Genomic DNA, 27,935 nt, shown 5'->3' with positions numbered 1-27,935 from the left:
GGATGGGAAAATATTTAGATAAGTTAGGTGCCCATGAAAACTTTTGAGGGGGGCAGGGAAAATGTTTTTGACTTACAAATTGTGCCATCTGACAAACCCACCCAAAGAAATATGGGTGAACTAGTTCAAAGCAAAATATAAAAATTATAATGTGCTAGTGGAGGCTTATCAGTAAGGGCTTATGAAACCCGAGAGCTGAACATGAATTTGCAACAATAATAGGCCATTCAATGTTCTCTCCTTACATCACAGAAGCTTCCACTGAATCAAGGGATGACAACTCCTAGAGGACAATAACGAAAATCCTTTGTCAGTAAAAGAGCATTTTTTACCCTTGGAAATATGCTTTGGTTATCACCAAGGCTGTGGAGTCGGTATACCAAACCTTCGACTCTGACTCCTCTATTTATCTACTGTCCGAATTTAACTCCAGCTTCAATTTCACCTCCTACTGATATCGGGCTTTGAATTTTTTGTTATGGATGTAAAGTACTGATAAAAATATCTTATATTGACAAAGGGTGGGAGAAATAAAGAGGAGGGGGGTGGGAAAGGGAGGGAGGAATAGGGGGGGATAAAAGGGTTAAAAGGAAAATGTTTAAAAATGATAAGTTGTAATGTGTTTAGAGCCAGTGGCTCGATGGAGTGTTTGAGATGTTGTTTCAATAAACATAAGTTAAAAAAATATATATCTTATATTTACCAGTACTTTACATCCAGGATAAAAATGTATATAATGATAAATATACCACATATTATAATGTAATTTTATTTTTGTAATTTTTTTATTTTAAAGGAAGTTTTTATTTAACACAAAAGAGCATACACAGAATAGTAAGCACACTAGGCTTCACAACAAAAACAGATATAACTTAATACAACAGCTGTCCAAAAAATATCCAACATCCCAAGGTCCTCCAAATTTAACAAAGCTTTATTTATAATTATAGTATACACCCCACCCTGAAAGTTGTAAGTTTTATTTTGAAGCTGGAGCCACAGTTGGTACATTTTTACCGACTCCTACTCCACAACCCTGATTATCACACTCCCTGTCCCCAAGTAAAAGTGTGTATGTTTTTAAGCACTGTCTGTACTTTTACTCACGGACAGCAGAGGTAGGCCTGGAGGGCAGGGAAGAGGACACATTGGTGAACAGTGTGCCTACTTTTTGTGTAATTAACCTATGCATATTATATTTGGGGGAAAATTTATACACAGAAAAAGCAGTTGCAGTGTTTGCATGTCATTTTACCTCTGTAGATTTTTTTGGGCTAATAATCATGTACTCTAGTGAGTAAAAGTACCTGTGGTTTTCACCAATGTGGGCAGTTTTGACTAATGCTTCCCTCATGGCCAGACCCGGAGCACGTGCTCTTGGGAGTCTCAGAAAGCTTTGGTTCGTGGCTCCTTATTTAGGACTTTCCCTCCCAAGGCTGAACTAAAGTAGGGGGATAGAAAACAGGGAAAATCCCCAGTTTATGGTTTATTACTAAGGGGTCCTTTTTCTAAGCTGCGGTAAAAAAAAAAAGGGGGGTGTTTTTGCCACATGCTGCAACCCTTTTTACCGCAGCGGGTAAAAAAGCCTGAAAATAGCCATGGCCATTTGGTAAGATTGCTCTTATCGTGTGGCCATGCGAGGGGGAGCACTGGGTGGCGGTAAGGGCTCCCACATTAACCCGGCGGTAACCGGGTAATATACAGCGCTGCCCGATTACCGCTGAGTTAGCGCCACACTAGAAATTATCTCCATATTTTCCCTATTGCAGGGCCCCTTTACTATATCACCTTCCTGGGGTCATATATTTATTATTACATTTGTATCCCACGCTTTCCCACTCAAAGCAGGTTCAACGCGGCTTACAAAGTAAAAGGAATACAGAATATTGTTAGAGAGGGTAAAAGTTAATTATACCAGAATAATAGACGAGATGAGTAGGTAGAAAAAGGCAATGGAGAGGGGAGTAAGGTGGGAGATGAAGTCTGGGTCAATGTTGTTATCATGGGGGTATGTGTTAGGTAGATGGTTCATAAGATTAATCTGGATCGTTTGGATAGGCTTGCTTGAATACATGGGTTTTAGTGCTTTCCGGAAGGGTAGGTAGTCACAGATTGATCGGATAGATCTGGGGAGAGCATTTCAGAGTTGACTGCCCAAGAAGGAGAAATTAGATCCATGATAGGTCTTGTACTTGATTCCTTTGCAGTTGGGGTAATGCAGATTGAGGTAATACCAAAGCTTTGTACTAAACTTAGACTAGAAATGAATGCCAATTACAGATAGGAAAGAAGAAAAGTCAGTCTACTAGAGCAGACCACTCATTATGTATCAGAACTGCTTCAGAGAGCAGAACAATGATACGGCAAGAGAAAATGATCATTCAAGCAAAACAGGTAGGGGTTATCTCGTTCAAGGTAGCCATGCTGCACTCAATCCTATTGCCAAAAGTTTCCCAAACTAAATAAATTTTTTTAAACATCCTTAACTTTTTGAAGAGTTCTGAGCAAGGTGAAGCTGTTAGGTCATTCCAGAGGGAGGACGCAGTGCAGTAGAAGGCACTATGCCTAGTGCTATCAAGCCTGTTAGGATGAAATATGCAGGAAATGATCGTTAAGAGAGTGTAAAGACTCCGGGAGGGACATATGTGTTTAGTTGTGAATGAATGCTTCTGGTGCTGTAGCCCAGTGAGCTGGAAGCACCAGTGGTGTAGCTAATAAAACTTTTTTGGTGCTCTTACCATCTGCGTTTTCAATCTGGTATTTTTGGATTTCTTCCACTTGTTCTGTTGTTTTGTGCGTGTAACTACGGATGGGCATAGGTTCACCAAGGAGGGTGCCTGACTCCCCTCGCTTCCGCCAGCAGCCTGGCATCTGTCCCTCTCTTTGAAACCCCCCCCCCCCTTCAAGATGTCACTAGCAGTGATTCATATTTGCTGCCGGCTCTGCAGGATTCCCTCCAATGTGTCCTGTCCCTCGCTGACGTCCCTTCCTGTTTCCACACTGGCGGGAAGCGGCCTGTGGGACCAATGCAGGCAGCAAATACGAATCGCTGCTGGTACCAACAGCACTTCGGAATTTGCTGAGGAGGGATAAGGGTTTAAAGAGAGGGGGAGTTGCTGGATTGTAGGTGGGAGGAGGAAGATACAGATATGTGGGGACAGGGCAGAGGGGATGGTAGGAAAGAGAGGGGGAGAGATGTTGGATATTGGGTTGGAGGAGAAGGTTTAAAAAAAAATTCTGTGCTTTATATGTCTATTGAGCAGGGGAGATTCTGAATTATAGGGTGGAGGGGGGAAGGGTTGAAAGGGCCCACTCAGGTTAATTCTGTGCCCACCCAAAAGAGTAGGTCCTGGCTAAGCCACTAGGAAGCTCAAAGGAGCAGGAGGAATCTGTCAGGTTGTATGGTATGTTATAGCAAAAAAGGAATGGAGTGGATCAGTGAAAGGAGGAGAAGACAGTTCTTAAATACAGGACAATTATTTTTTTAATGCTAGTTTCAACATATTTCTGCCTCTTGATTTGCTGGCTTGAGTATTAACTGCAAGAATTTCAATTAAACTCAGATTTCCAGAACTATATATATAATACCTCAGCCATGTGTGTTTGTTTTTTAAGGTTTTTAATTTTGACGTGGCAGCATCAGTGAAACGGCGTAGCGCGGAGGACGTGAAGGCAGAAGAGGACATGACCAAGCTATGCAACCACCGGCGGAAAATTGTTGCCATGGCGACGCTGTATAAGAGCATGGAGGCTCCGCCCCTTGTGCTGCAGGGCTCCGCTGCTGGTAAGGGGCACAGAGGAGACACACATGGGGGGGATAGGTTTCTAGCGAGGGCTGCTGCTGCTTTAAAGCTAGAAATCTGTCACAGTGCAAGGGAGATAACAAGAGTGTCAGAATCTTTCTAGAAACAGGGAGCCAAAGCTGGATTGTGCTTATAGGGGCCAGTATTGAGGAGCACTGTTTTGTAAGGGGCACATGTCCCCCTTGCACCTTTGTTGTCATTATGGCTTTTCTTCCTCCCCTACTGTTCTGGTTCCTGAAATATGTGGACAATCTGGGCCAGTGGGTGGCAGCAATAGCAGCAGGCAATGATAGTAGAGACATGAAAACCAAAGAAGCTTCATGCTTGAGATCCTGAATTGGTTCAGTCTGTGTGCCTGCTGCTGGTCCCAGTAGGAACCAGGAGGATCATGGGATGGGAGAAAGTGATGACGCATTGGAAGGGCAAAGAATAGGGTGGGGCTGAGTAGCTGTTCTGCTGGGAGAGAGAGGAAGAGGTGTGAGTGGGGGATAACCCTAGACTTGCCAGAATGTGATTTTATTCTTTTTAATTTTTAAAGAGCAGAGGAGCTCTGATGCTGCTTTGCCCTCCTCCCCACCAAGAAGGGCAGATTTCATGATTTGGTTATGATGGTGCCACTGTAGTAGGCCTGATTCTATCTCTTTCTGTGCAAATATATGCAGTGCTTCCCCTATATCTGATTATGCATGCTGTGATTACAGTTGACGAGCCATGAGGCACAGTCGCTCGCTTGGCTTCCCATGGCTATCTGGAAGGCACAGATAAAATGATCGCTTAACACTGTGGAACTGATCTGATTTCTGATCCCTCACAATTTTGTTTTTACTATTGTATTCTTCCAGGATGTGGTTCGAACCAGGTAATTGATGCAGCATCTCGGGCCCTAGACAGCAGACAGCATCAACAGCCAGTCTTCACAGGCAGGCCGCCCATGGCAGAGAATGATATTTTCACCAGATTGGCAATAGTGGAGCAGGCCAGCTCTCTAACCAGACCTCATCGTTCAGAAAAGCCAGCAGACCGGAAACTGGAAGATGCGCACGTCTCTTACTGTGGGGAAAAATATAGCAATACCCAACCCACGCGTGGGTCTTTGCTGTCCAGGCGCCGTGGTCCCACCTTTGTGGACACCTCCTCCATAAACTATGCCACTGTCCCGGCTAATGGAAGCCGTGACCCCCTTTCAAGGAACGATCCAACTTTCTCTTCTGAGCTTTATTGCTTGCCACAAGGCAAGATCTTTGACCTGTCTTCCAGGATTCCTCCTCCATGTTCTTCTACCGACCAAGATGCCTTAGACTCGTCTCCCAGGTCTTCCTTCTCAGTCCCTCCTTGTAATTTTCCATCGGGCCCTGATTTCTCTGCCAAGGTCCAGAGGTCCTTAGAAGAGTTGCCACACACCTGCCCTGAGAGAGATCCACTGGGAATTTTGGATTCTGTCAGCAGTAAGCTGGTGGATCAGAGGTTTCCTTGCCCAAATGCCCCCACATCTCAGCTTTCCAGTAACCGCTCGTCTCCATTGGCCAGGTCTGGGCATGACCTCCAGATGAGTATCTCATTGTCAAGGACTAGCACACTGGGTTCCCCCCTGTCTGCCACTCTGTCTTCCATCTCTTCACCTGGTGGCAGTACAGAGATGTCACCACAGCGGTCTAGGCATTCATCCACCTCATCAGACCATGGAGCATTCATTTTAGGAGGCCACTTCACTGCTGGGAAGCCCTTGTCTAGGTCTCCAATGCCACTGGGTTCACCCAAGGTCTCTGTACCTCCAAGTCCTAAAGCAATACTCGAAGGGCTGCTCCACCAAGGAAATGAAAACTCTAGCACCCCGGCCACTGTTGGAAATGCCTTAATCCACCAAAGCAATAACCCACCACCAGTGTCTTTGGGAGCTATGCATGAGAAGAAGAACCAGTCTGGCATCTTGGGAATGTCCCTCAGTCAGATCTTGCACCAGCAGAATGTTACCTCATTCCCAGCCAGCACTCTGCTCTCAGCAGCTGCCAAGGCTCAACTCGCCAGCCAAAAGAGAGCAGATGGAGGTAGCGATTCGGATGCCCCCAGTACTTTACAGAGCCATTTCACTAGCTCCAATGCACTGCTCTCTATGGTGAGTACCCAGAGTGGGAGGCCCCTGGCTGACAGGCTCTCTACGCAGCCTGGGGATCCTACCAAGGGACGGCGTCGGAGACGTTCCCCCACTGTTGTGCGCCTACTGAAGGAATCTCATCTGAGTAGCTCTAGTTCAGAGGAGGTCACCGTGAAGAGGGGCAATGCAAAGAATCTTTCACCTGCACCTAACGTGGGTACAGTCCTGGGTACTCCCTGGAAGTTGGATGAAGACCCTGCAAAGGTCAAAGGGAACACCCATCATTCCTTGTCTTCCAGCCAACCCTTGTCCTCTCTTCTGACTTTTCTAAGTGTGCAAAACGCTTCAACCAGTGGGAACACAAACACTAGCCCTGTTGCTCCTTTGACGCATCCCACGAGTAGTAGTAGTAGCAGCAGCAGCAGTAGTAGCTTTGGGGGGACCTCATCTTCCCCCTTCAATAGTTCTGCCCCCAGCCTTTCTTTTCCCCTTTCCCCCACCCTTCCCCCTACAGAAGGGCTCTCCTGCCAAAGCACAAGCACCAGTGCCCCACCTGCCTACCAAGACTTCAACAGCCAACTCCTCAGCCTTTTTGGGCAGCTGGCATCTGCGGACCAAACCTCAGGGAGCCCCACACAACCAAAATTCCCAGGTCCGGCCTCTAGCACAGGCTCGCATGACGGTGGGAACAGCACCAGCCAGAGCAACGGAAGAGGTACGTCATTTCTAGTCATCTATATTGTGGACAGTATTTCCATTAAAGTGATTTTGTTTTTAATCTTGACTGCCAGTCCTGTAACAGTGTACCCAACTCTGTAGACAGCCCATACCTACTATCTTGCCCTTGCTCCCAGAATTTTTTTTTTCTGTGATTTCTAAACCGTTCCTGTTTTTGTTACTTTTCCTTGCAAAGCTGTCTGGGGCTCCTTGATTTAATTTGTCTGCTAAAAGTGCAGGGATACTAATGCCAGGAGGTATGAGTATTTGAATGGACCAGTCTTGGGTCTACTACTAGCTTTGGCTTATCAGGGAAGGGGGATGTTCTTTTGGAAACTGACATGTCACATGACACTTGCTGGGCCAATATAATTTTTGATTATAAAGATGAGGCCAGGGTGGGCCAGGGTTTCCTAAAGCTGTCTTGGGGACCCCTCAGCCATTTTTCAGGATATCCTCAAAGAATATGCATTCATTATCTTCAACAACCGTTGTATTTAATTATCAATCGTTATTAAGATTTTAAAATATGGATAACATGATTATAATTTGAATTACGACAGTAATTGGGTGGAAAGGCCCAATATCAAGTTTTTTTTTTTTTTTTAGTTTTTTTGTATTTGTATTGACAGCACATTACATACGACGCTTGTCAAGATATTTAAACGCTCCATCAATCGATACGTAATTGAGCACTCATCGATTGATGTTTACAATTTTGTAGACCCCTGAGGAAGGCGTTTTAGCCGAAACACGGACCGTGTTGGGTCCTAATAAAGGTTTCCTTTGGAGCATCTTACCTTGATGTGGTGACTGATCACTTGATATTGGGCCCTTTCCACCCAATTACTGTCGTGTTCCGTTTCTGTGGAGAGTGTGAACCCCATCTGGTTGTTTGTATAATTTGAATTAAACATTTAATAAAGATTGATAAATACAACGGTTGTTGAAGATAACGTATGATATACAAATTGCAACCAATTATTGAGTATATACCTAGAACATAACTTTGTTTGATCAAAGAAAATGCATGAGATAAATTTGCATATATTGGAAACCCGGTATATGCAGATTTCTCTTTAGGAAGTCCTGCTGAAAGCAGAGTTATTGAGTGACTGTGTAGGTCAGGGGTGTCAGACTGCAATCTTGGAGGGCTGCAAACTGGTCAGTTTACAGGATAAACCTAATGATTATGCATTACATATATCTAGGATTGCAGCTTGAAACCCCTATTCTGGGGTTGCTAACTCAAATTCAGTTCAGCCAAACAGGTTGATCCAGTCAAGGTTTTGCCTTATTGTCTGCATGGAGTTGGTCACAGTTCTGATTATTTAAAAGAAACAAAACTATAACTCCATGCATCAAATCCCAGACCTGATCAGCCTATTCTGTCAATGTGGATGAGCTGGCTATGCTAGGCCAATCCTTAATTTGGAACTTGTATTCCAAGTGCATGGTGAAATTTGTAGTTCTGCTTCTGTTTGCAATCAATGAGGGATGCAAGAAAAACCAGAACGGAGCTAAAGTGTCCTTCCAAGGATGGTGTCATTTGAGAGCTCATATGCAGGTACAGTGTTAGTGTTATAGAATAGTATAGAGGGTAGTTTTAAAACAGCATGTCTAGGTTAGTTGGGCAAAAAGTGCCTAATTTTTGCACATACCTTTGTAATTACATGGAAATAGTTTTAAAACAAATAGGAGGAAATATTTTTTCACTCAACAAATAGTTAAGCTCTGGAACTCTTTGCCGGAGGAGGTGGTAACAGAGGTTAGCGCATCTGGGTTTAAAAAAGGTTTAGACAAATTCCTGGAGGAAAAGTCCATAGTCTGTTATTGAGTCAGATGTGGGGAAGCAGCCGCTTGCCCTGGGATTGGTAGTATGGAGTATTGCCACGATTTGGGTTTCTGTCAGGTACTTGTGACCTTGCTTGACCACTGTTTGGAAAACAGGATACTGGGCAAGATGGACCACTAGTCTGACCCAGTGTGACTACTCTTATGTTCTTAAAATACTAGCAAAACTCTTGCAGAAATTCCGCGTACAGTGAAGGTGCGGACATATCCTGCCTGTTCTAGAGCAGGTGTAAAGTTAGTGTGTAATATGCGCGTGTATTGAAATCATGACTCTGTGCATGCTGACTGCAAATTGCTTTTAGGCGTGACCCAATTTTTATAAGTGGCCTTTTGAACATGAAAAAGGTTTAGAAAATTACCTCCTTAGAGGATAATTTTTATAATGGGTCACCTAGATGGGCAGGTCACGCAGGTACCTATTTTGGACCTGTGCGCCTTCTTTTAAAGTTGCTCCACAGCAGCTGCAGAAATCGTGGCTAATAATGGTGCTTTGTACGTTTCTCTGAGGACATTCAGGACATCATATGCTCACATGTGAGTGACTTCATCCAGTGGAGTCTGGCACAGATGTGCTTCTCAACTTCTAATAATAGAAGCTTTTGGAAGCAGCACCGCACATGCGCACATCTTCCCACCTGTACGTGCCGCGCAGACCAAGGCAGTCGCCTTTTCTTTCATGGAGTTGTGAGGATGACATTTTTTTTTTACCTCTCCTCACACAGCCTTCGTTGTTAGCGACCGTCCTTGCGATTTTTGTGGTTTTTGCTCTGCTTTTTCTTCAATAAATAGCATGGGACCTTTCCCTTTTTCCTGCTTAGTATTTTCATTAGTATTTTTGGCATTTTTTTTGTTTTTTTTCTTTATTTGACCGTGGCTCACTCGGCCCTACCCTACCCTTCCCTTTGGCCCTGTAGAAGCTCAATACCAATAAGACAGAACAGTATTTGTCCCCATGAAAACAAAATATGCAAAGAAGTAGAAAAATGACTGGATAACCAACTAGTAATAATCATGTTATCTAATAGGAATGCCCGTCACCCATGGGGAGACTGGTTTCTGATATCTCCCCACTAGCAAGAGGCCAATTACTTGCCACAAATCCACATGAAGTAACTGATGAAAAACTATCCCAAATTATTTTTCCTTTTCTTACTGTGATCAAAGGGATTTAAGCGCCAGGCTATGGGCTCAAAGCAGGAGAGAATGTCTAGTATGTGCCATAAAAATTAAATTATGCAATGTATTACACCAGCTGTAATATACTGGAGGGTCCGTGCTTGTCCACACATTATGACTTTCTTACCAGTTAGGCCAGCCTTTCGTATAAAATTTCTCCTGCCCTGCAATGCAGAGATCTCAAACCAGTCCAGGAGAAATTCTGTTGCTGAAATGGAATCAATCGTTCCAAGTAATGAATTATTGATCTCTAAAAAGTTTTTTTTTCTCCCAGGCATTCCCAAAAAGTGTGAAACAAAAAATAGCTTGATTACATTTCTGACAGAGTGGCATATCACTCCCCCCCCCCCCCCCCCCCCCATTTTAAAGATTTGTACTTGAGTAAGGTAGGCTCAATGAATTACCCGGAACTGACATTCTTGCAATCCCACTTTTACTACCAAACTCTGTATCCATGAAACCAAATTAAGAATATCAATGAAGGTAGGTGGCCTACTTAGGTCTGAGCTCCATCTGGCCATCAAAACTTCCACACCCTTCAAAGGCAAAATTTCTATTAAGACTCTGTGAAGTTCAGACCAGGAGTGGCCATGTCTAGCACACATAGCTTCTAAATTTGAAGTAGGTATGTAGTAGTCCAATTGTCAGTAAGCAAAAATATTAACTGAACAAATCAAAGTGCCTCCCCCTAAAACTGCTAAACTTTAACATTCCTCAGCGACCCTCCAGACCGGTCAAGACGCGTGGGTTATGTCCTCCTACCAGCAGAGGGAGACTGAGAAAACACTAAGCTTTTGAAGCCTGTATATATAACCTGTGCAGAACCTCCACTAGCCAGTATTTTCTCAGTCTCAGCAGAGGTAGCAGTTGACAGCCTGTGCAGTCTCCAATAATCTGGTGAGGTAGTTTGTCATTGGGTCGTAGGATTTTTTCCTTCCAAACTTTATTCTGTTGCAGTACCCTGTACGTGTGTGTAAAAAAAAAAAAAAGTGCTTTGGGGCCCTGGGTCTGGTGGGGCCCAGTTTTTCCCCCTGGGGTGTTACACCTATGTTTGGGTCCCTCCCCCTGTGCTGCTCTCTATTTCTGTTGGCTTGGCAGCTTTGTGCCTCGGCTGCTTTCTCAGTATTGTAGCCTTGAGTGCCTTACAATTTCCAGATGCCAGAGTTAGAGTACGATGCCTTTAAGGTCAGTTATTCTATGTCATTTTGCTTGCCAGCTTTGTGCCTCGGCTGCTTTCTCAGTATTGTAGCCTTGAGTGCCTTACAATTTCCAGATGCCAGAATTAGAGTACTGTGCCTTTAAGGTCAGTTATTCTATTTCGTTTTGCTTGGCAGCTTTGTGCCTCGGCTGCTTTCTCAGTATTGTAGCCTTGAGTGCCTTACAATTTCCAGCTGCCAGAGTTGGAGTACTGTGCCTTTAAGGGCATTTATTTCTTTATTTTCAGCGGACCGAACGGGGGTTTTGATTCCTTGCTGGAACGAGAGAGCAGCGCTTTCTCCAGTGCTTTTGCAGTGTGAGTGAGTTTTTGGTTTGGCGCGTTTGCGGAACAGCTTTTCCCTTCCCTCGTGGTTTATGGCGGCCCAGCTCCTCCGATGTCGCGCGTGCTCGTGGCGAGGGGTAGAGGCGCCGGGCGCTCAGTGTAGCTTTGCGGTGCACCTATAAAGGTGGCTGCGGCACCCCCCGACTTGACCGCGGAGGGATCGATGGTGTCGGGAGTCTCCGGGTCAGCGGGAGCGTAGGCAGGGTCGCTGTCAGTGGGAACAGTTTCGGCGGGAACAGCCGCCATCTTGAGTCTGACGCGGCCCATGGAGCCGGCTGGTTTTGGGCCTGCGGCCTCCGTTTTTGGCACAAAAGGGCCTAATGACGGTCCAGGAATGGTGGGCTTTCCTCCAGATTTTGTCTGGACGCGGTATCAGGCCTGGAGATCGGGACCCCCCCTCCCCCCCCCCCCAATTGGAAGAGGGGGCTATTTCCGTCTTGGCTGAGAGACCACGGTTAGAGTGGTCAGAGGACAGGCAATGTTTTTCTCCTGTAGCTGCAGAAGCTGCGCTTAGTGATCTGGGGGAGTCAGATGGAATTGACGGCTCTCAGGAGCAGGATTGTTGGATTCCTGGAGAGGATCCTTCAGTAGTGCGGATTTTCCATAGAGATGAGCTGTCAGAACTCATAGATCAGGTGTCGTCCACCCTTCAGTTTGGTCCTGAGGTGGCGTTGGGGGAAACTGTCCAGGATCCGTTGGTGAAGGGCATTCAGCGTCAGGCGTGATCCTTCCCTATGAACAAGGATCTCCGGGAGATGATTTGTCAGGAATGGGATTTGCCGTGTAAGGTGGCAAAGGCAATGGCGAGGCTTTATCCCCTCCCTCAGGACGATAGGGATTCCTTTAAGGCTCCCACGGTAGATGCAGTAGTGACGGCAGTAATTATAGCTACAGCTATCCCGGTTGATGGAGGAACGGCTCTCCGTGATCCTCAGGATAGGAAGTTGGGATCTTTTCTCAAGCGTAGTTTTGTTTTGTCGGCTCTAGCCCTGCAGGCCTCGGTTTGTGGGGGTCTGGTAGCTCGGGCATGTTTTCGTTGGGCCGAGAAGCTCCTGGATGATTCGGTAGATGTTGGTTCTTCTGGGGGTCAGGAGTTAGCCGACTTGGACATGGGTTCATCCTTTTTGTCTGAGGCTTTTATGATTTGTTGCCTACTTCAGACAAAAAATATGGCTATGGTTGTGGGTCTCTGCCACTTAAGGGAGCTATGCTCTTTGGAGAAGATTTGGACAAGTTAGTGTGAGGTCTTAGTGATACCAAGGTTCTATGGCTTCCAGATTTTCGGTTCAAGGCAGGGGCCAGAACTAGTTCCTCTCGGGGACGGTTTAGGGAGGCTCAGCGGTATAGGCCGGGCAGATCGAGTGGGACCTACCCCTAGCTGTCTGTTTGTCCAATTTAGATTGTAAGCTCTGTTGAGCAGGGACTGTCTTTTCATGTTAATTTGTACAGCGCTGCATAAGTCTAGTAGTGCTATAGAAATGTTTAATAGTAGTAGGACCTCTAGGGGTCGGTTTTTCCAGCGCACACAGTTCTTTCGTGAGAGTCGTCGCGGAGGGCGTGGCTTTTCCGCGGGAGGTTAGTATTCAGGCCACAATTCCCAATGAAGGTGTGCGGGCTCAGGCTCTGGTGCATGTTGGGGCTCGGCTGAGTCTGTTTTACCAGAGTTGGGCCCAAATCAGGTCAGATCAGTGGGTTCTCAAGGTGTTTCGAGGCGGATGTGCGCTGGAATTCGAAAGCTGTTCTCCCGAAGTGTTTCTGGAATCCCTCTGTTGGTCTTGGAGCAAGAGGGCAGCAGTGAGGGATACTCTGCGGTGGCTGCTCGCGTTGGGAGCCGTGGTTCCTGTTCCTTCAGATCAGCAACGCTCAGGGTGCTATTTGATCTATTTTGTGGTCCACAAGAAAGAGGACACTTTTCGTCCCATTTTAGATCTCAAAAGGGTCAATGCGGCACTCAAGGTGCCCTCTTTCCGGATGGAGACGTTGCGGTCGGTCACTGGTGCGGTCAGGAAAGGAGAGTTTCTCACTTCCCTGGATTTGACGGAAGCTTATCTTCACTTTCCTTTGTGCAGCCTTTTGGTTCCAAGTTACAGGGTCCGATTCGTCGGTTCCTTGCAGAGAAGGCGCCGACGGCCCGTACTTATCGTCAGGTCCTGGGCTTGATGGCGGCGACCATAGAGGTAGTTCCTTGGGCCAGGGCGCACATGCGTCAGGTACAGTCAGCTCTGCTCAGTCGTTGGTCCCCTCTGTCGCAGGACTTGGAAATATGTTGTCCGCTGTCGGTGGCCCCTCGTCTCAGTCTCCGCTGGTGGCTCAGTCCGCGCAATTTGGGAAAGGAATGCCGTTGGAGTCCCCACAGGGGCTGGTAATGGTCACGGATGCCAGTCTGCAAGGTTGGGGGGCACATTGTCTCAGTCAGGTAGCTCAAGGCCGGTGGTCTCGGGCAGAAGCAGAGTGGTCCATCAACCGGCTGGAAACTCGGGCCATTCGGGTGGCGCTCCAGGCCTTGACGTCGGTGGTTCGCCACAAGGCAGTCCGAGTGCTCTGTGACAATGCCATGGCAGTAGCATATGTCAACCGTCAAGGGGGGAACAAAGAGCCTTGGCGGCGCAGTTGAACTCATCTTCAGGCTCTCTTGGCAGCGCATGTGGCCGGGGTAGGTCACATAGATGCAGATTATCTCAGCAGGCACACTCTAGATCCCAGAGAGTGGTCTTTTCTTCGGTCAGTGTTCCAGTGAGTTGTGTCGGTCTGGGGACTTTCGGTGATCTTAGGGCAACGGCTCGCTATGCGCAAGTTCAGAGATTTTTTTTTTCAGTCGCTGAAGAGACCCTTGAGCGGAGGAAATCGACACTCTTCTGTTGCCTTGGCTTCGGGAGTGACTGTATGTGTTTCCTCTGTGGCTGTTAGTCGGTCGAGTAATATAGCGCATCGACATCGTCGACCATGGTATGGAGACCTGGTGCGGTTGGCAGGGGCGGCGGCCCTGCCTTTGTTGGGATCAGTTCTGTGTCAAGGCCCGATAATCATGCCGGATCCGGCTCGGTTTTCGCTTATGGCTTGGCTCTTGAGCGGCACAAGTTGAAGAAGAAGGGGCTTTCGTCCAGTGGCTTTGCTACGATGTTGAGTTGCCATAGACGATCCACTTCCTTGGCGTATGTCCGGGTTTGGAGAATCTTTGAGCACTGGTGTGAAGACCATCGAGTTCGGCCGTTTCACTCTTCGGTGGCGGAAGTTTTGGAATTTTTGCACGATGGTGTTGATAGAGGTCTGGCCTTGTCTACACTGAAGGTTCAGGTGGCAGCTTTGTCATGTTTTCGTGGGAAGCTTCAGTGAAAGTCCTTCGCGTCTGTGCCTGAGGTAGTGCGTTTTTTGAAGGGTGTTAAGTTGCTGCGTCCGCCTCAGTGACGGATGGTGCCTCCGTGGGATTTGAAGCTAGTTTTGGATGCTTTGATCAGGCCTCCGTTTGTGCCTCTGGTATCGGCATCTTGTAAGGATTTATCTTTAAAGGCGGTCTTGTTGGTGGCGATTACTTCAGCACGGAGTGTTTCAGAGCTTCAGGCTTTGTCTTTTAGGGAACCATTTTTGTCCTTTCTGAGGGAAAGGTTTCGTTGCGGACGGTGCTTTCCTTTTTTGCCCAAGGTGGTTTCCGAGTTCCATGTTAATCAGGTCATCTCTCTGCCAGTGTTGGGTGATATGGCTGGAGATTCGGAGCAGCGTGGTATTGCCAAACTGGATGTCAGGAGAGTTTTGAGTTGTTATCTCTCTGGAACTCAGGACTTCAGAGCCTCTGACCGTTTGTTCGTTCTTCATGGTGGCCCAAAGAAGGGTGCAGCGGCTCCTAAGGTGACCATAGCACGGTGGTTGAAGGAGGCGGTTGCATCTGCTTACTTGGTGAAGGGTCCTGTGGTGCCTAGGGGCTGGTCTGCTCATTCCACTAGGGGAATGGCAGCCTCGTGGGCGGAGAATAGTATGATTTCTCTGTTAGATATTTGTCGGGCTGCGGTTTGGTTTTCGTTGCATTCCTTTGTGAAGCATTATATGATTCCTGTGCATGCAAAGGACGAGGTGCGCTTTGGGGCAGCAATTTTGACCTCTGGCCTTAGTAGGTCCCTCCCATAAGTTAGTTACTGCTCTGGTACGTCCCACGCGTCTTGACCGGTCTGGAGGGTCGCTGAGGAAGGTGAAATTAGATCTTACCTGCTAATTTTCTTTCCTCTAGACCCTCCAGACCGGTCAAGAGCCCGCCCTGTCTGTATTGGAGGCCAGGAGGTGTGTTTGTTGGATAATTCTTGGCTGCTGTAAATTGTTGTTTCTCTAATTGCAGACTGTTTATTTCTGTTTTGTGATAGGAGTCCGGGACAGGTGGGGCTCTTCTTTGATAGTCCACCTGTAGAAGCCCAACTGTTTTATCAAAGGCAAAGGAACATGTTTCCGTAAGAGCAAGTGGAAGATGTTTCTTGTTTTTGCAGTTTACTGTGACCACGTACAGGGTTGCTAGTTGTTGTTAGTGTTTTTTGTTTCTCTGCTTTGTCAGGGGTATACTGGCTAGTGGAGGTTCTGCACAGGTTATATATACAGGCTTCAAAAGCTTAGTGTTTTCTCAGTCTCCCTCTGCTGGTAGGAGGACATAACCCACGCGTCTTGACCGGTCTGGAGGGTCTAGAGGAAAGAAAATTAGCAGGTAAGATCTAATTTCACCTTTTGCCATCCTCCTGCAATACATATTCCAGTCATGGTATTCCCCTCCTCTCCCATTCTCGAAAGATCCCATTATCCCTGCCTGGTTGAAACATGGCATTACCTCGTATAGGCAAAAGGTCTGAAGCTCTGGAACCTATGCCCCAGTACCTAGTTAAGTCTCGCCAAAGTTTCCTTTAAGGTTGCAACAAGACTACTTCTAAGATATTTCGGAATGATATTTAGAGATGCCTGTAATAAAATGTTCACATGCCAAGGGTCAAAATAATCCATCTCAATGTGCATCGGAGTATAATTCTGTCTCTGTAATAACCAATGTCTGAGGTGAGAAAACAAGCAGGCATGATTATATCTTTTTTTCAATTCAGGTAGTTCTGTTCCTCCCCAGTGCCATCCTCAGTGGAGACTTCGGCTTTTTACCTCCCCAACAAAACTTGGATAGTAATCTATATATGTAGTTCAGATCTTTTTTTAATAACTTTAGGGGTAACATCTTCAACACATGTAGCCATGTCGGAAACTCTATAATCCAGAATAACTGAATCTTTCCGTGCAGACTGAGATGGAGGTGCATCCAACCAGCCAGCATCCCAGTGGTGGAATCAAGTAAATGAGACAATTGATACTAATGATATTTGTATGTCGAAATATTTGAAAGACCACGCTGCCCACTGCAGTGGAAATCGGCCTATTCATTTTTTCCATACTATGTCCAAAGAAGCCAAGACCAAGGATTTAGAAAGGTTTAATTTGAACCCTGAAAAAATCTCCAAATTTGTTAAAACGCCTCCATCAGTGCTGCAAGCATAGTTTGAGGAGTAATGATAATGTACCAAGAAGTCATCGGCGAATACCAAGATCTTAAAATCTGACTGCTTTTAAAATGCACCCCTTCAGTCTTTAATTAGAGACGGGTGTCTGTAATTAAAGGGTCTAAAGTTAAATAAGAGGGTCAATAAAGAATAACCCTGGTGCATGCCTCAATGAATGTCGGTGGGATGTGATTGTACCCCATTCACCCACATCATAACTTTGGGATCCAGATATAGTACACCAACCAAATCCCTGAAGAAGTCATCTACTCCATACTTCTATAACACCTCCAAAGAGGAAATCCCATAAGACACAATCAGTTGCCTTCTCTGTGTCAAAGCTAATAAGCAGAGAAGGCATTCCCTATCTATGCATGTCCTCCAGGGAAGTTAAGATTTGCCCTTATGTTCTTAGTGGCCTTACGACCCCTCAAAACCTACTTGTGATTCTTCTACTAAACAATGTAAAACCTGAGCGAACTTGTTTGCTAAAATGTTTGCAAATAATTAGGGAACAAAATTCAGTAAGGATATGGGATGTTATGAATTTGGATTACAGGGGCCCTTGCCTGGTTTCAGCAAAATTATCATTTCAGTGGTCTTCAAAGACTCTGGCATCATTTTAGTTTGAACTATATAATTAGAATTAGCAGTGATGGACTGATCTTTTACTGAAAAAAATTATAAAATTCTGCCCGGAACCCCTTGGGACCCGGTGTCTTCCTGAGTTCATTTTGTTGTGTAGCTAATGTGAGTTCCCCATCAGATATGGGACCATTAAGAAGAAATTTATGAGTGGCTGGAATCTTTGGAAGGGCCAAGTTATCCGACTACATGGATCCATTCAGTTGACTGTCACCAGATAATGCATAAAGTGTCTTATAAAATTGTTTAAAATTGTGTTAATTTCCAAATCTGAGTGTATTATATGTCCTCCCGCTCCCTAACAATTGCAGAATTTTGGAAGAGCCTGTACGTTCCGCCAGCATCTTGCCACTTTTATTCCCATGTAGAAATAATTGATATTTGTAATATAGCATGGATTTGGTGACTCTTTGATGGATTAACTCGTTTAAAGCTGCCTGGGATGACACAAGGTTAGCTTTTTGTTGTTTGGTCGGATGTTGCTCAAATAATACATGACTAGTAAAACATGCCCGTTTCTTGCGTTAATGAAACGGGCGCTAGCACGGTTTCCTTCGGAACCTCCCCTCCCTCTCTACTCACTCCTTTCGGCGTTCTGATGGCACTGGCCGCCATTGTTGCGGACCTCGGCACGCCACCTTCAATCTGCAGCGTCGTTGGTTGTGAAGCCACTGACGCCATTGCTCCGCCCTCGACGTCATCACGTTTGACGCGAGGGCGGGGCCCCAACACAGTGTTTTCGGTGGCTTCCCCACCACGAAGGCTTCGAACCGGAAGGAAGTGCCCGGAGGACCTGACAGTGATGTCAGTGTCCTCAGTACGTTGAGGGTGAGTTTTATTATATAGGATTCTTTTTCAGCTGTTGATCAAGTCTTAGGATTTCTTTATCCCTCATTTTCTTTCTCCTTTAGATGTACGCTATGATTTCACTTCTTTAGCTGTATCCCAGTAAAGCACTGGTTGATTTATATGTTCTCTTTTGACGACGGATGCATCTCGCCTGGGGTGGGGAGCTCATGTCGATGGGCTTCACACCCAGGGTCTGTGGTCCCTCCAGGAAAAGGATCTGCAGATCAACCTCCTGGAGCTCCGAGCGATCTGGAACGCACTGAAGGCTTTCAGAGATCGGCTGTCCTGCCAAATTATTCAAATTCGGACAGACAATCAGGTTGCAATGTACTACACCAACAAGCAGGGGGGACCGGATCTCGCCCCTTGTGTCAGGAAGCTGTGGGCATGTGGCGTTGGGCTTGCCAGTTCGGCATGCTCCTCCAAGCCACATACCTGGCGGGTGTAAACAACAGTCTGGCCGACAGACTGAGCAGAGTCATGCAACCGCACGAGTGGTCGCTTCATTCCAGAGTGGTACGCAAGATCTTCCGAGAGTGGGGCACCCCCTCGGTGGACCTTTTCGCCTCTTAGACCAATCACAAGCTGCCTTTGTTCTGTTCCAGACTACAGGCACACGGCAGGCTAGCGTCGGATGCCTTTCTCCTCCATTGGGGGACCGGCCTCCTGTATGCTTATCCTCCCATACCTTTGGTGGGGAAGACCTTACTGAAGCTCAAGCAAGACCGCGGCACCATGATTCTGATAGCGCCCTTTTGGCCCCGTCAGATCTGGTTCCCTCTTCTTCTGGAGTTGTCCTCAGAAGAACCGTGGAGATTGGAGTGTTTTCCGACTCTCATCTCGCAGAACGACGGAGCGTTGCTGCACTTCAGTCCCTGGCTCTCACGGCCTGGATGTTGAGGGCGTAGACTTCGCTGCGTTGGGTCTGTCGGAGGGTGTCTCCCGTGTCTTGCTTGCCTCTAGGAAGGATTCCACTAAAAAGAGTTACCTTTTCAAGTGGAGGAGGTTTGCCATTTGGTGTGAGAGCAAGGCCCTAGAACCTCGTTCTTGCCCTGCACAGAACCTGCTTGAATACCTTCTGCACTTATCAGAGTCTGGCCTCAAGACCAACTCAGTAAGGAATCACCTTAGTGCGATTAGTGCTTACCATTATCGTGTGGAAGGTAAAGCCATCTCTGGAGAGCCTTTAGTCGTTCGATTCATGAGAGGCTTGTTTTTGTCAAAGCCCCCGATCAAGCCTCCTACAGTGTCATGGGATCTCAACGTCGTCCTCACCCAGCTGATGAAACCTCCTTTTGAGCCACTGAATACCTGCCATCTGAAGTACTTGACCTGGAAGGTCATTTTCTTGGTGGCAGTTACTTCAGCTCGTAGGGTCAGTGAGCTTCAAGCCCTAGTAGCTCATGCTCCATATACCAAATTTCATCACAACAGAGTAATGCTCCGCACCCACCCAAAGTTCCTGCCGAAGGTGGTGTCGGAGTTCCATCTTAACCAGTCAATTGTCTTGCCAACATTCTTCCCCAGGCCGCATACCCGCCCTGCTGAACGTCAGTTGCACACATTGGACTGCAAGAGAGCATTGGCCTTCTACTTGGAGCGGACACAGACCCACAGACAGTCCGCCCAATTGTTTGTCTCTTTCGACCCTAACAGGCTAGGGGTCGCTGTCGGGAAACGCACCATCTCCAATTGGCTAGCAGATTGCATTTCCTTCACTTACGCCCAGGCTGGGCTGGCTCTTGAGGGTCATGTCACGGCTCATAGTGTTAGAGCCATGGCAGCGTCAGTGGCCCACTTGAAGTCAGCCACTATTGAAGAGATTTGCAAGGCTGCGACGTGGTCATCTGTCCACACATTCACATCACATTACTGCCTCCAGCAGGATACCCGACGCGACAGTCGGTTCGGGCAGTCGGTGCTGCAGAATCTGTTTGGGGTGTAAATCCAACTCCACCCTCCAGGACCCGAATTTATTCTGGTCAGGCTGCACTCTCAGTTAGTTGTTCTTCGTAGGTCAATTTCTGTTATGCCCTCGCCGTTGCGAGGTTCAATTGACCTGGGTTCTTGTTTTGAGTGAGCCTGAGAGCTAGGGATACCCCAGTCGTGAGAACAAGCAGCCTGCTTGTCCTCGGAGAAAGTGAATGATACATACCTGTAGCAGGTGTTCTCCGAGGACAGCAGGCTGATTGTTCTCACCTACCCTCCCTCCTCCCCTTTGGAGTTGCGTTTTCATGTTGTTTCTTGCTTGTCATTCAACTGGCGAGAACGGTCGCGCACGAGCGGGAAGACGGCCGCACATGCGCGGTGGGCGTGCCCCGTGTGCGGACCGCCCGCGAAGCTTCTTCCGGTTGGTGGGGGCTGCCGCGGACGTCACCCAGTCGTGAGAACAATCAGCCTGCTGTCCTCGGAGAACACCTGCTACAGGTATGTATCATTCACTTTATCACTGTATTTATTTGTACATGGGGCATGATTTTATAAGCGGCATTTTATTCTAGTCAGCAGCCCTGCCATTTTAGTGTAGGATGCCTGTTTTGTAAGCCTGAACTAAAATTGATAGTTTATCTGTACCCCATGGCTGAATATTGCTGCTGTATAATCTTTGGTTGCTGCTCTTTCCCAACCCTCCCTTTACCCCAGCACGGTCCATATAAACTTCGAATATTTGTATTTATTTATTGGGATTTGTTAACTGCCTTTTATGAAGAGATTCACCTAAGGCGGTTTACAGCTGGTACAGTTTAACTAAAAAATTACAATTTTGTTAACCACAACAATATTAAAATAAGAAAAAAGGGTAAACTTGAAAACAGTAAACTGAAACCTAATAATATTTATTTATTTTTGTTTATTTGTTACATTTGTACCCCACATTTTCCTCACCTATTTGCAGGCTCAATGTGGAACTACCATGAAACAGTATTCAAAATTATATACATTTAACTGCAGTGGAATTCATATACCAGAGATATTGTACAATGTTAACAATAATACTCATGTCTTGTGCCTAACAAGCATGTATTAGAACATTCAGCTAACAGATATGATGCTAATGATTTTCTACAGTACAGCTTACTATATAGCTGAGAGACCAAGTGCAGATATATGATTGAAACAAGATGTTTTGTACAGAGTAGTGGCATGTTATGTCTACCAGCTACCGGTAAAGAGAAAACAGTGGAGATGACCAACAAAGTCAATGGTGTAAAACTGGCTTTTATAAATTTTCTTCAAAAGTGACTCGACATGGGCCATGTTTCGGCGGTATAGCCTGCATGGCGAGTCTGCACACGTGTTAGAGAGGCAACTGTCAAAAACATTGTAAATGACCTTGTGGATCCATGGATAACAAAAATTGTCAGTTACCAACAAACAAGACGATTCATGAAACATTGGGCCATTAAGGCTACATTGTCAAGCTGGACACCGATTTCTTTTGCAAGTGGAAAACTGTTTTATGTATCATCTTGTCAGTTGGTAACTGACAATTTTTGTTATCTGTGGATCTACAAGGTCATTTACTGTGTTTTGATAGTTGCCTCTCTAACATGATTTGCAGACTCCTGATGCAGGCTATACCACTGAAACACAGCCTGTGTTGAGCCATTTTTGAAGAGAATTAATAAAAGCCAGTTCTACACCATTGACTTTGTTGGTCATTGTCACTGTTTTCTCTTTGCGTGATTTGCACTGTGGAGGTCAGTTCTTCTCTGTTACCAGCTACCAGTAAACATAACTTATTTTTTATTTTTAAAATAATTGATGAAAAACACTATATTGTAGGAGAGTTTGTGACTGTTTTTTTTTTTTTAAACTCTTCAGGTGCCACATCACAGTTGGCCCAGTCTTCCAACACTAAAGCAGCACCCGTTTCCAGCCCTGCACCAAACAGCGGGCCCGATGGGCTGCAGTGCCCCTTACCTTCCAGCGGGGATGCCTTTCCATTTTTCAGCCAGGAATCTGTGCTCCCTTTTGGCAACTCGGGACCCACTGCCGGTCTCCTGGCCCAAAGCTTCCTGACTTCCTTGTCCCTGGCTGTGAACCAGCAGCTGTTGAACCAAAGCCTGTGGACCCTGCTCTCCACCTCTTTGCTTGGGCAGAATGAGATGGCGTTGGGTTCCCTGGGCTTCCAGAGCCCTGCCCCAGAGCTGGAATCGCAGGCTCTCCTCATGGCGTCCTTACTTCAGGGTCATTGCCAGCCTTCTCTGCTCCCTGTTTGTGGCCTCAGCTTACCCCATCTGGATTTCCTACAACAGCAGGGTGGTCTTCTCTCATCCCCAGTACCTCTCCCAGCTCTGCAGGAACCCCCGACCCATTCTCAGCCTGACCTGAGGGATAAAGCTGAGCCTCTGAGCTCATCACTTGGAGAGGGCTTCTCTGATAGCTCTCTACTATTCCCTGCGCTGTCCGTCCCACCAGCTGTTATGGCGCTGAATTCTGCTCTTCTAGCTGCTGGTCTTGCATCATCAGAATCAGGGGCCAGTCTCTCTCAGGTAAGGTTTGCTCTCATTCATCAGTGTTTACCAGGGGTATATAGGAAAGCAAAATCTCTAGTGGAGGGTTGTCAAACTGCAGTTCTAGAGGGCAGCAAACCAGTCCAGTCTTCAGGATACCTCTAATGAATATGAATAAGAGAGATTTGCATGCACTGCCGCCATTTTATGCAGATACCTCATACATATTCATCAATACAAAAATATATGAAAAAGGGGGGAAAAAAGTTCTTAAAACATCGATCTCAATATATATATGTATCACAATATAGAAAATAAAGATCGGTTCACTCAGCAATTCTTTATATTGATTGGTAAATGCTGAGTGAACCGAACTTTATTTATTTTCTATATTGATACATATTCATTAGGGATATCCTGAAAACCTAATCAGTTTGCGGCCCTCCGGGATTGCAGTCTGCCAAGCCTGCCCCTAGAGGCACAGCACCACAACTTATTTGTGAAATGGAGCTGGTTAGTGGCATGTGTGGTTTTAAAGCAGAGGGCAACCAAAACTGGGGCTTCCAGTTTTCTACTGAAACCGAAGTTAAGGTTGAAATTTGCTGCTTAGTTTTGGCCTGAACCATAGCCGAAAATGGAACTGTCGCCCTGTCTGCTGCCTCTCCTGCAGAAAACCTGTCCTCATAGACAGTCTCTGCCCTTCCCCGGCTTTTGAGAGAGAGCCTGAGCTGCCCCCGGGCCTATCTTCGAAGCCCTGGTAGTTTAGTAGCCTCTTTGGGGCAGGAGTGATCTCCAGTCACTCCTGTCCCCACTGGCTCTGCAGTCAAAGTAGCTGCTGTGACTCCCGTAGTAGTCTTGTTGCGGCAGCCATTTTGAGATTGGAACTAGCATGGACAGGAACAACTGGGAATTGCTGCCCATGCCAGTTTCAATCTGAAAATGGCAGCTGCAGGAAGTCACAGCAGCTGTTTTGACTGCCGATCCAGCAGTGACAGGAGCAACTGGGGGATCACTCCTGCCCCAAAAGGCCACCAGATTACTAGGGCTTTGAAGGTAGGCCTGGAGAGGAAGGCACAGGGTGATCATGGGGGAGAGGAGCTACGGTTACAGCTGAAATTGAAGCATGGCTGAATTCAGATTTTAGGCAGCTTCTATTTTAAAGTTACGTCAGCCATGGGTCCGGGCAATTTAACCATGAAAAGTGGGTCACTAGGTGAAGTCCTAGTTATGAAAATGTGAAGAACACCTTCAGGAAAGATGTAGAAGGCTAGTCTGATGGTTCTTTGGCAATGTCGTGCTGGCTGTGCATGTACTCCTGAACCTGTTGTATTTTTGAAACTGGATTCAGCCTGGGCTGGGATGCTCAGAGGAAGCGCTTACAGTTCCAGGTACAAGGAATATCTCTCATTGCACAGTGGTGACACCCAGTGGTACACATGTACCAGGTGGAGCTGTGATCAGTGGGGCCCTGTCCTTGTCCTAGGACTGTCATTGCAGTGGATTAGCTGAACAAGAGGATGAGGGTGAGATTTAAAATGGGAGAAGAGAAACCCAAAAGCAGTCTTGCCATATGAGGAACAAATGGGACAAAACTGGGAAGGGAAGTGGGTTTTCCCTAGCTGAAACTCTGTATCTGTTGACACATTTCACGTAGGATGTTAAGGGTGATAAATTAAACTTTAATAGAGTTGCACACTATTGATCACTGCTATATGACTTTGGAGAAGCTTGGTAAAATTGGTGTTGGTGCATATGATAAATGTTGGACATGTCAGAGAAATGGGCTTCTTAATACGCATACTGAAGGGGCTGTGTGTTGCTTCAAGAGCACTTGGATAAGATTGGCCTGCTAACTGAAAATGTAACGTCCCTGTGATGGTGACTATTTCCATTTCTTGCAATTATATTGCTTTTCAATCTTTTTGCAAATCCAAAATATTGTGGCTTGCCACCAACTAACTCCCGCTGTTGGCATTGAGGCCAGACATTCAATGCCAGGCCATTTCCAGTGATCCACATTGAATATCCGTTTTATTTTTGGCTGGTTCACTAACCGATTACGTTTATACCAGCCAAAGATAAGCCTGCTGTTTGGGCGGCCCAGTTTGGCCTCCAAACTTAAGCCAGCGATGTGCTGAATTTATGTGGCTAGTTGACTATGGGGCTCATTTTCAAAGCACTTAGACTTACAAAGTTCCATAGATTACTGTGGAACTTTGTAAGTCTAAGTGCTTTGAAAATACGCTTCTTTATCATGCGATACAGCTGGTTAGACACTGGGGCTCATTTTCAAAGCATTTAGACTTACAAAGTTCCATAGGTTACTAGGAAACTTTGTAAGTCTAAGTGCTTTGAAATTACTCCTCACTATGCGCTAACTGCAAACATTCAGTGGGAGATAACCGGCTATCCCCCACTTAATATTTACTGATAGCTGGTTAAGTGCCATTTAACCAGCCAGGAGCCATTCCTGGCCAGTTAAGAAGCGCTGAATATTGGCTGGTGTAGTCCCATCTCTGGAAATTCACCACTTAAGAACCAAAAAAAAATATGAAATAGTTATTGTTTATTAGGCTTGATATACCGCTCCTTCTGGCAGGCAGGTCTGAGTGGTTTACAATAAAATTATTTTATAGGGAAAGGAACACCAATTGCTGCTTATAAAAGAATAATTTATAAACCAAATGATCTGGTGACTTTAAACCTTATTGTGAGTTTATATTATTATTCAGTGAGACTGTAAGAACATCTTTGCGCTAATCAAAATGGACCAAATAGCTGGACTGGAGGTTTTTGAGAGAACGCAAGAGATACATTGATCTGCAGTGGTTCAGGTACAGGGCATGAACTGGATCACTGTTTCTCAAGGCGGTCTTGGAGTACCCCCTAGCCAGTCTTCTTATCAGGATATCTGTATTGAATATGCATGTGAGAAATTGCATGCAACGCTTGCAGTGTGTGAGAAGCTATTTCATGGAGATTCTGTGTGGATATCCCGCAAACCAGACTGGCTAAGGGAGTATTCTGGGACTGGCTTGAGAAACAGTGGATTGTGTGACATTTCAAGGTCCTGTCTGGCAAGCAGAGGTTGGTTAGGCTGTGGAATATTGCTGTTTTCTCAGGTTTAAAGCACACCTGGGGGGGGGGGGGGGGGGGGGGAGAACAACAGACTTGAGCATGTTGGGTGGCTTTGATTGCAGCCATGATCCAAAGAGGAACCATGTCACCAGTGTCTGGGCTTGTCCTGATTGTGATTGACACCTTCAGAATTTAGTGCCAGCATTGGCAGGGAATCTGGGTGCTTGGTCTCCCACGTGCAGGACATTGGTTCATAAAATGTTGTGCTCCAATCCAGTTAAGGGCTTTGGATTAAGCACAGAACTTGGAACTCAGACTGAGAATCAAATTGAACCTCCTCAGGTGTTTTATGTGACCTTGGCTTGAGTCACCAAACCTTCCTGTGTTGACAGGTTTTCTATATTATTATTATTATTATACGTGGCACATAACACAAAGAAAGATTTGTCTGGTATCACTGGAAAATTCAAGCTTCATCCAGAAGTTTGTGAATTATCCAAGTATCTTTGTAAAATGTAGCTTGAGCCCAGCAAAATTGTTTTCTGTAAGTCCGCTGTTCTCAAAATTTCAAGGTTTTGTAGAAATTTGTCAAGCCTTGACATAATGCCGCCTAATACTCTTACAGTAATAAGGATAACCCGACGTGGCTTGTTCCAGTCTTGTCATTTGTATTGTCAGGTCTCTATTATAATTATTATGAAGGAGTAGCTCAGTGGTTAAGAGAAGCAGGTTACAAACCAGATCTCCTACTGGCACTCTTTGTCATAGGAGCCGACTCTGTGGGTGCTTGAGTACCCCCAATATTGAGAAAATTCCTTGTATATGTCCAGGGAGGGGTTATTTCCACTGGGCTTAGCACCCGCAATAATTTTGAAAAGTTGGCTCCAGTGCTCTTTGTGCCCTTGGGGAAGTAACTTCACTCTCTGTTGCCTCATTTATAACTTAGATTGTGAGTATCAATTAACTTGAGTCTCAATTTTATTAAAAGCCACTGTAGATACAAGTGGAAACTGTAAATGCAATTCAAATGTCCATTCTTCCAACATTATTTTGGCACCTCAGTTCCTGCTTCAGGGGCAGTTTTTACAATTGCAGACAGTAATTCTGCAGAATATCAAAAGTAAAGTAAACCAATTCCACCTAAGGTGACCACCTGTGGTACTTCTACGGTTGCACAGCAGGGGTTCTCAAACCCCAGAAGTAACCCCTTCTCTGCAACCGTAGAAGTATCACAGGTGGTCACCTTAGGTGGAATTAGTTTAGTTAATTCTACTATCTGCAGTTACGAAAACTGCCCCTTAAGCAGGCACTGAGGGACATTTCGGCGAATGGACATTTGAATTGTGCTTACAGTTTTTCCTCTTGTGCTTTTAATAAAATTGAGACTCAAATTAATTGATACTAGCCCGTGTACACTGCTCTGTACTTGATTGATATCCCGTGATCAGCGCTTTTAGACCTCTTTTTTTTTTTTTTTCTGTGACTTAGATTGTGAGCCCATTTGGGCAGGGAAATAAGTCCATGTTCCCGCACGCTCATAACTCGTCTTGAGCTCAGATGTGGCAAAAGTGAATAATACATTTAAAAAACAACGATGTATGTGATGCATGTTCTGTACCTTTCTGTTTATTGTACAGCCGTGTAGTGCTGCCTCCTCTGTAGGATCTACCTCCACCTCCACCACCATCACCACTGGAACTACTGATGTCCCCACTACCACCACTGAAGGGAAGGCAGCTAGTGCGGAAACACCTGGGCTTTTACCAGGCACCTCCGTGGCCAGTGCTGTGACTTCAGGGAGACTGACTCCTCTGCTGCCATCTTTGGCCAACCCTCTGCTCGGTGCTGCTTTGCTCGGTGAGTTCTCCTGTGACTTTCTGTATTACATGCTACTGGAGCACTGTTCTCCAGACAAAAAAATCACTACAAATACATTAATACTTGTTCAAAGTTTTGCTGAGGTTGTTGTCAGTTTGCTGATTAGAATTGCTGTCAATTTTATTTTTTCATACTCTGCTACTGTAGTGTGAAAATAGAATGCTAAGCTCAGGATGTGTGTGTTTTTGTATGGTTGGTTCTTCCCCCTGCCCCCCCCCCCACCCCTCCAGGAAATGTCTTCAAACTGAGGCAATGATATAGTCTTCCTGTTTGTGCAGTTAGACAACAGACACAGATGCTTGCCTACTGCATGACATTTCCTTATTAAGATGTTGC

At 46.0% G+C, this 27,935-nt stretch overlaps 1 protein-coding gene across 3 annotated transcripts in view; it reads left to right on the top strand.

Annotated features, from left to right (window-relative positions):
* The window catches only part of MBD6 (methyl-CpG binding domain protein 6), a 96,749-nt gene that overhangs the window by 15,944 nt on the left and 52,870 nt on the right, over positions 1–27,935 (top strand). For all 3 annotated transcript variants that reach the window (XM_030196618.1, XM_030196617.1, XM_030196619.1), the window contains 4 exons: positions 3,616–3,784; positions 4,646–6,610; positions 22,012–22,682; positions 27,359–27,578. In XM_030196618.1, the coding sequence (XP_030052478.1) occupies positions 3,616–3,784; positions 4,646–6,610; positions 22,012–22,682; positions 27,359–27,578 (3,025 nt within the window). The remainder of the gene's footprint in view (positions 1–3,615; positions 3,785–4,645; positions 6,611–22,011; positions 22,683–27,358; positions 27,579–27,935) is intronic.

Source organism: Microcaecilia unicolor, chromosome 3 (assembly GCF_901765095.1).
Source record: "Microcaecilia unicolor chromosome 3, aMicUni1.1, whole genome shotgun sequence".
Taxonomy (NCBI): domain Eukaryota; kingdom Metazoa; phylum Chordata; class Amphibia; order Gymnophiona; family Siphonopidae; genus Microcaecilia; species Microcaecilia unicolor.
Note: the sequence above shows the minus strand (reverse complement) of the source record. Positions and strands in the feature narration are given on the sequence as shown.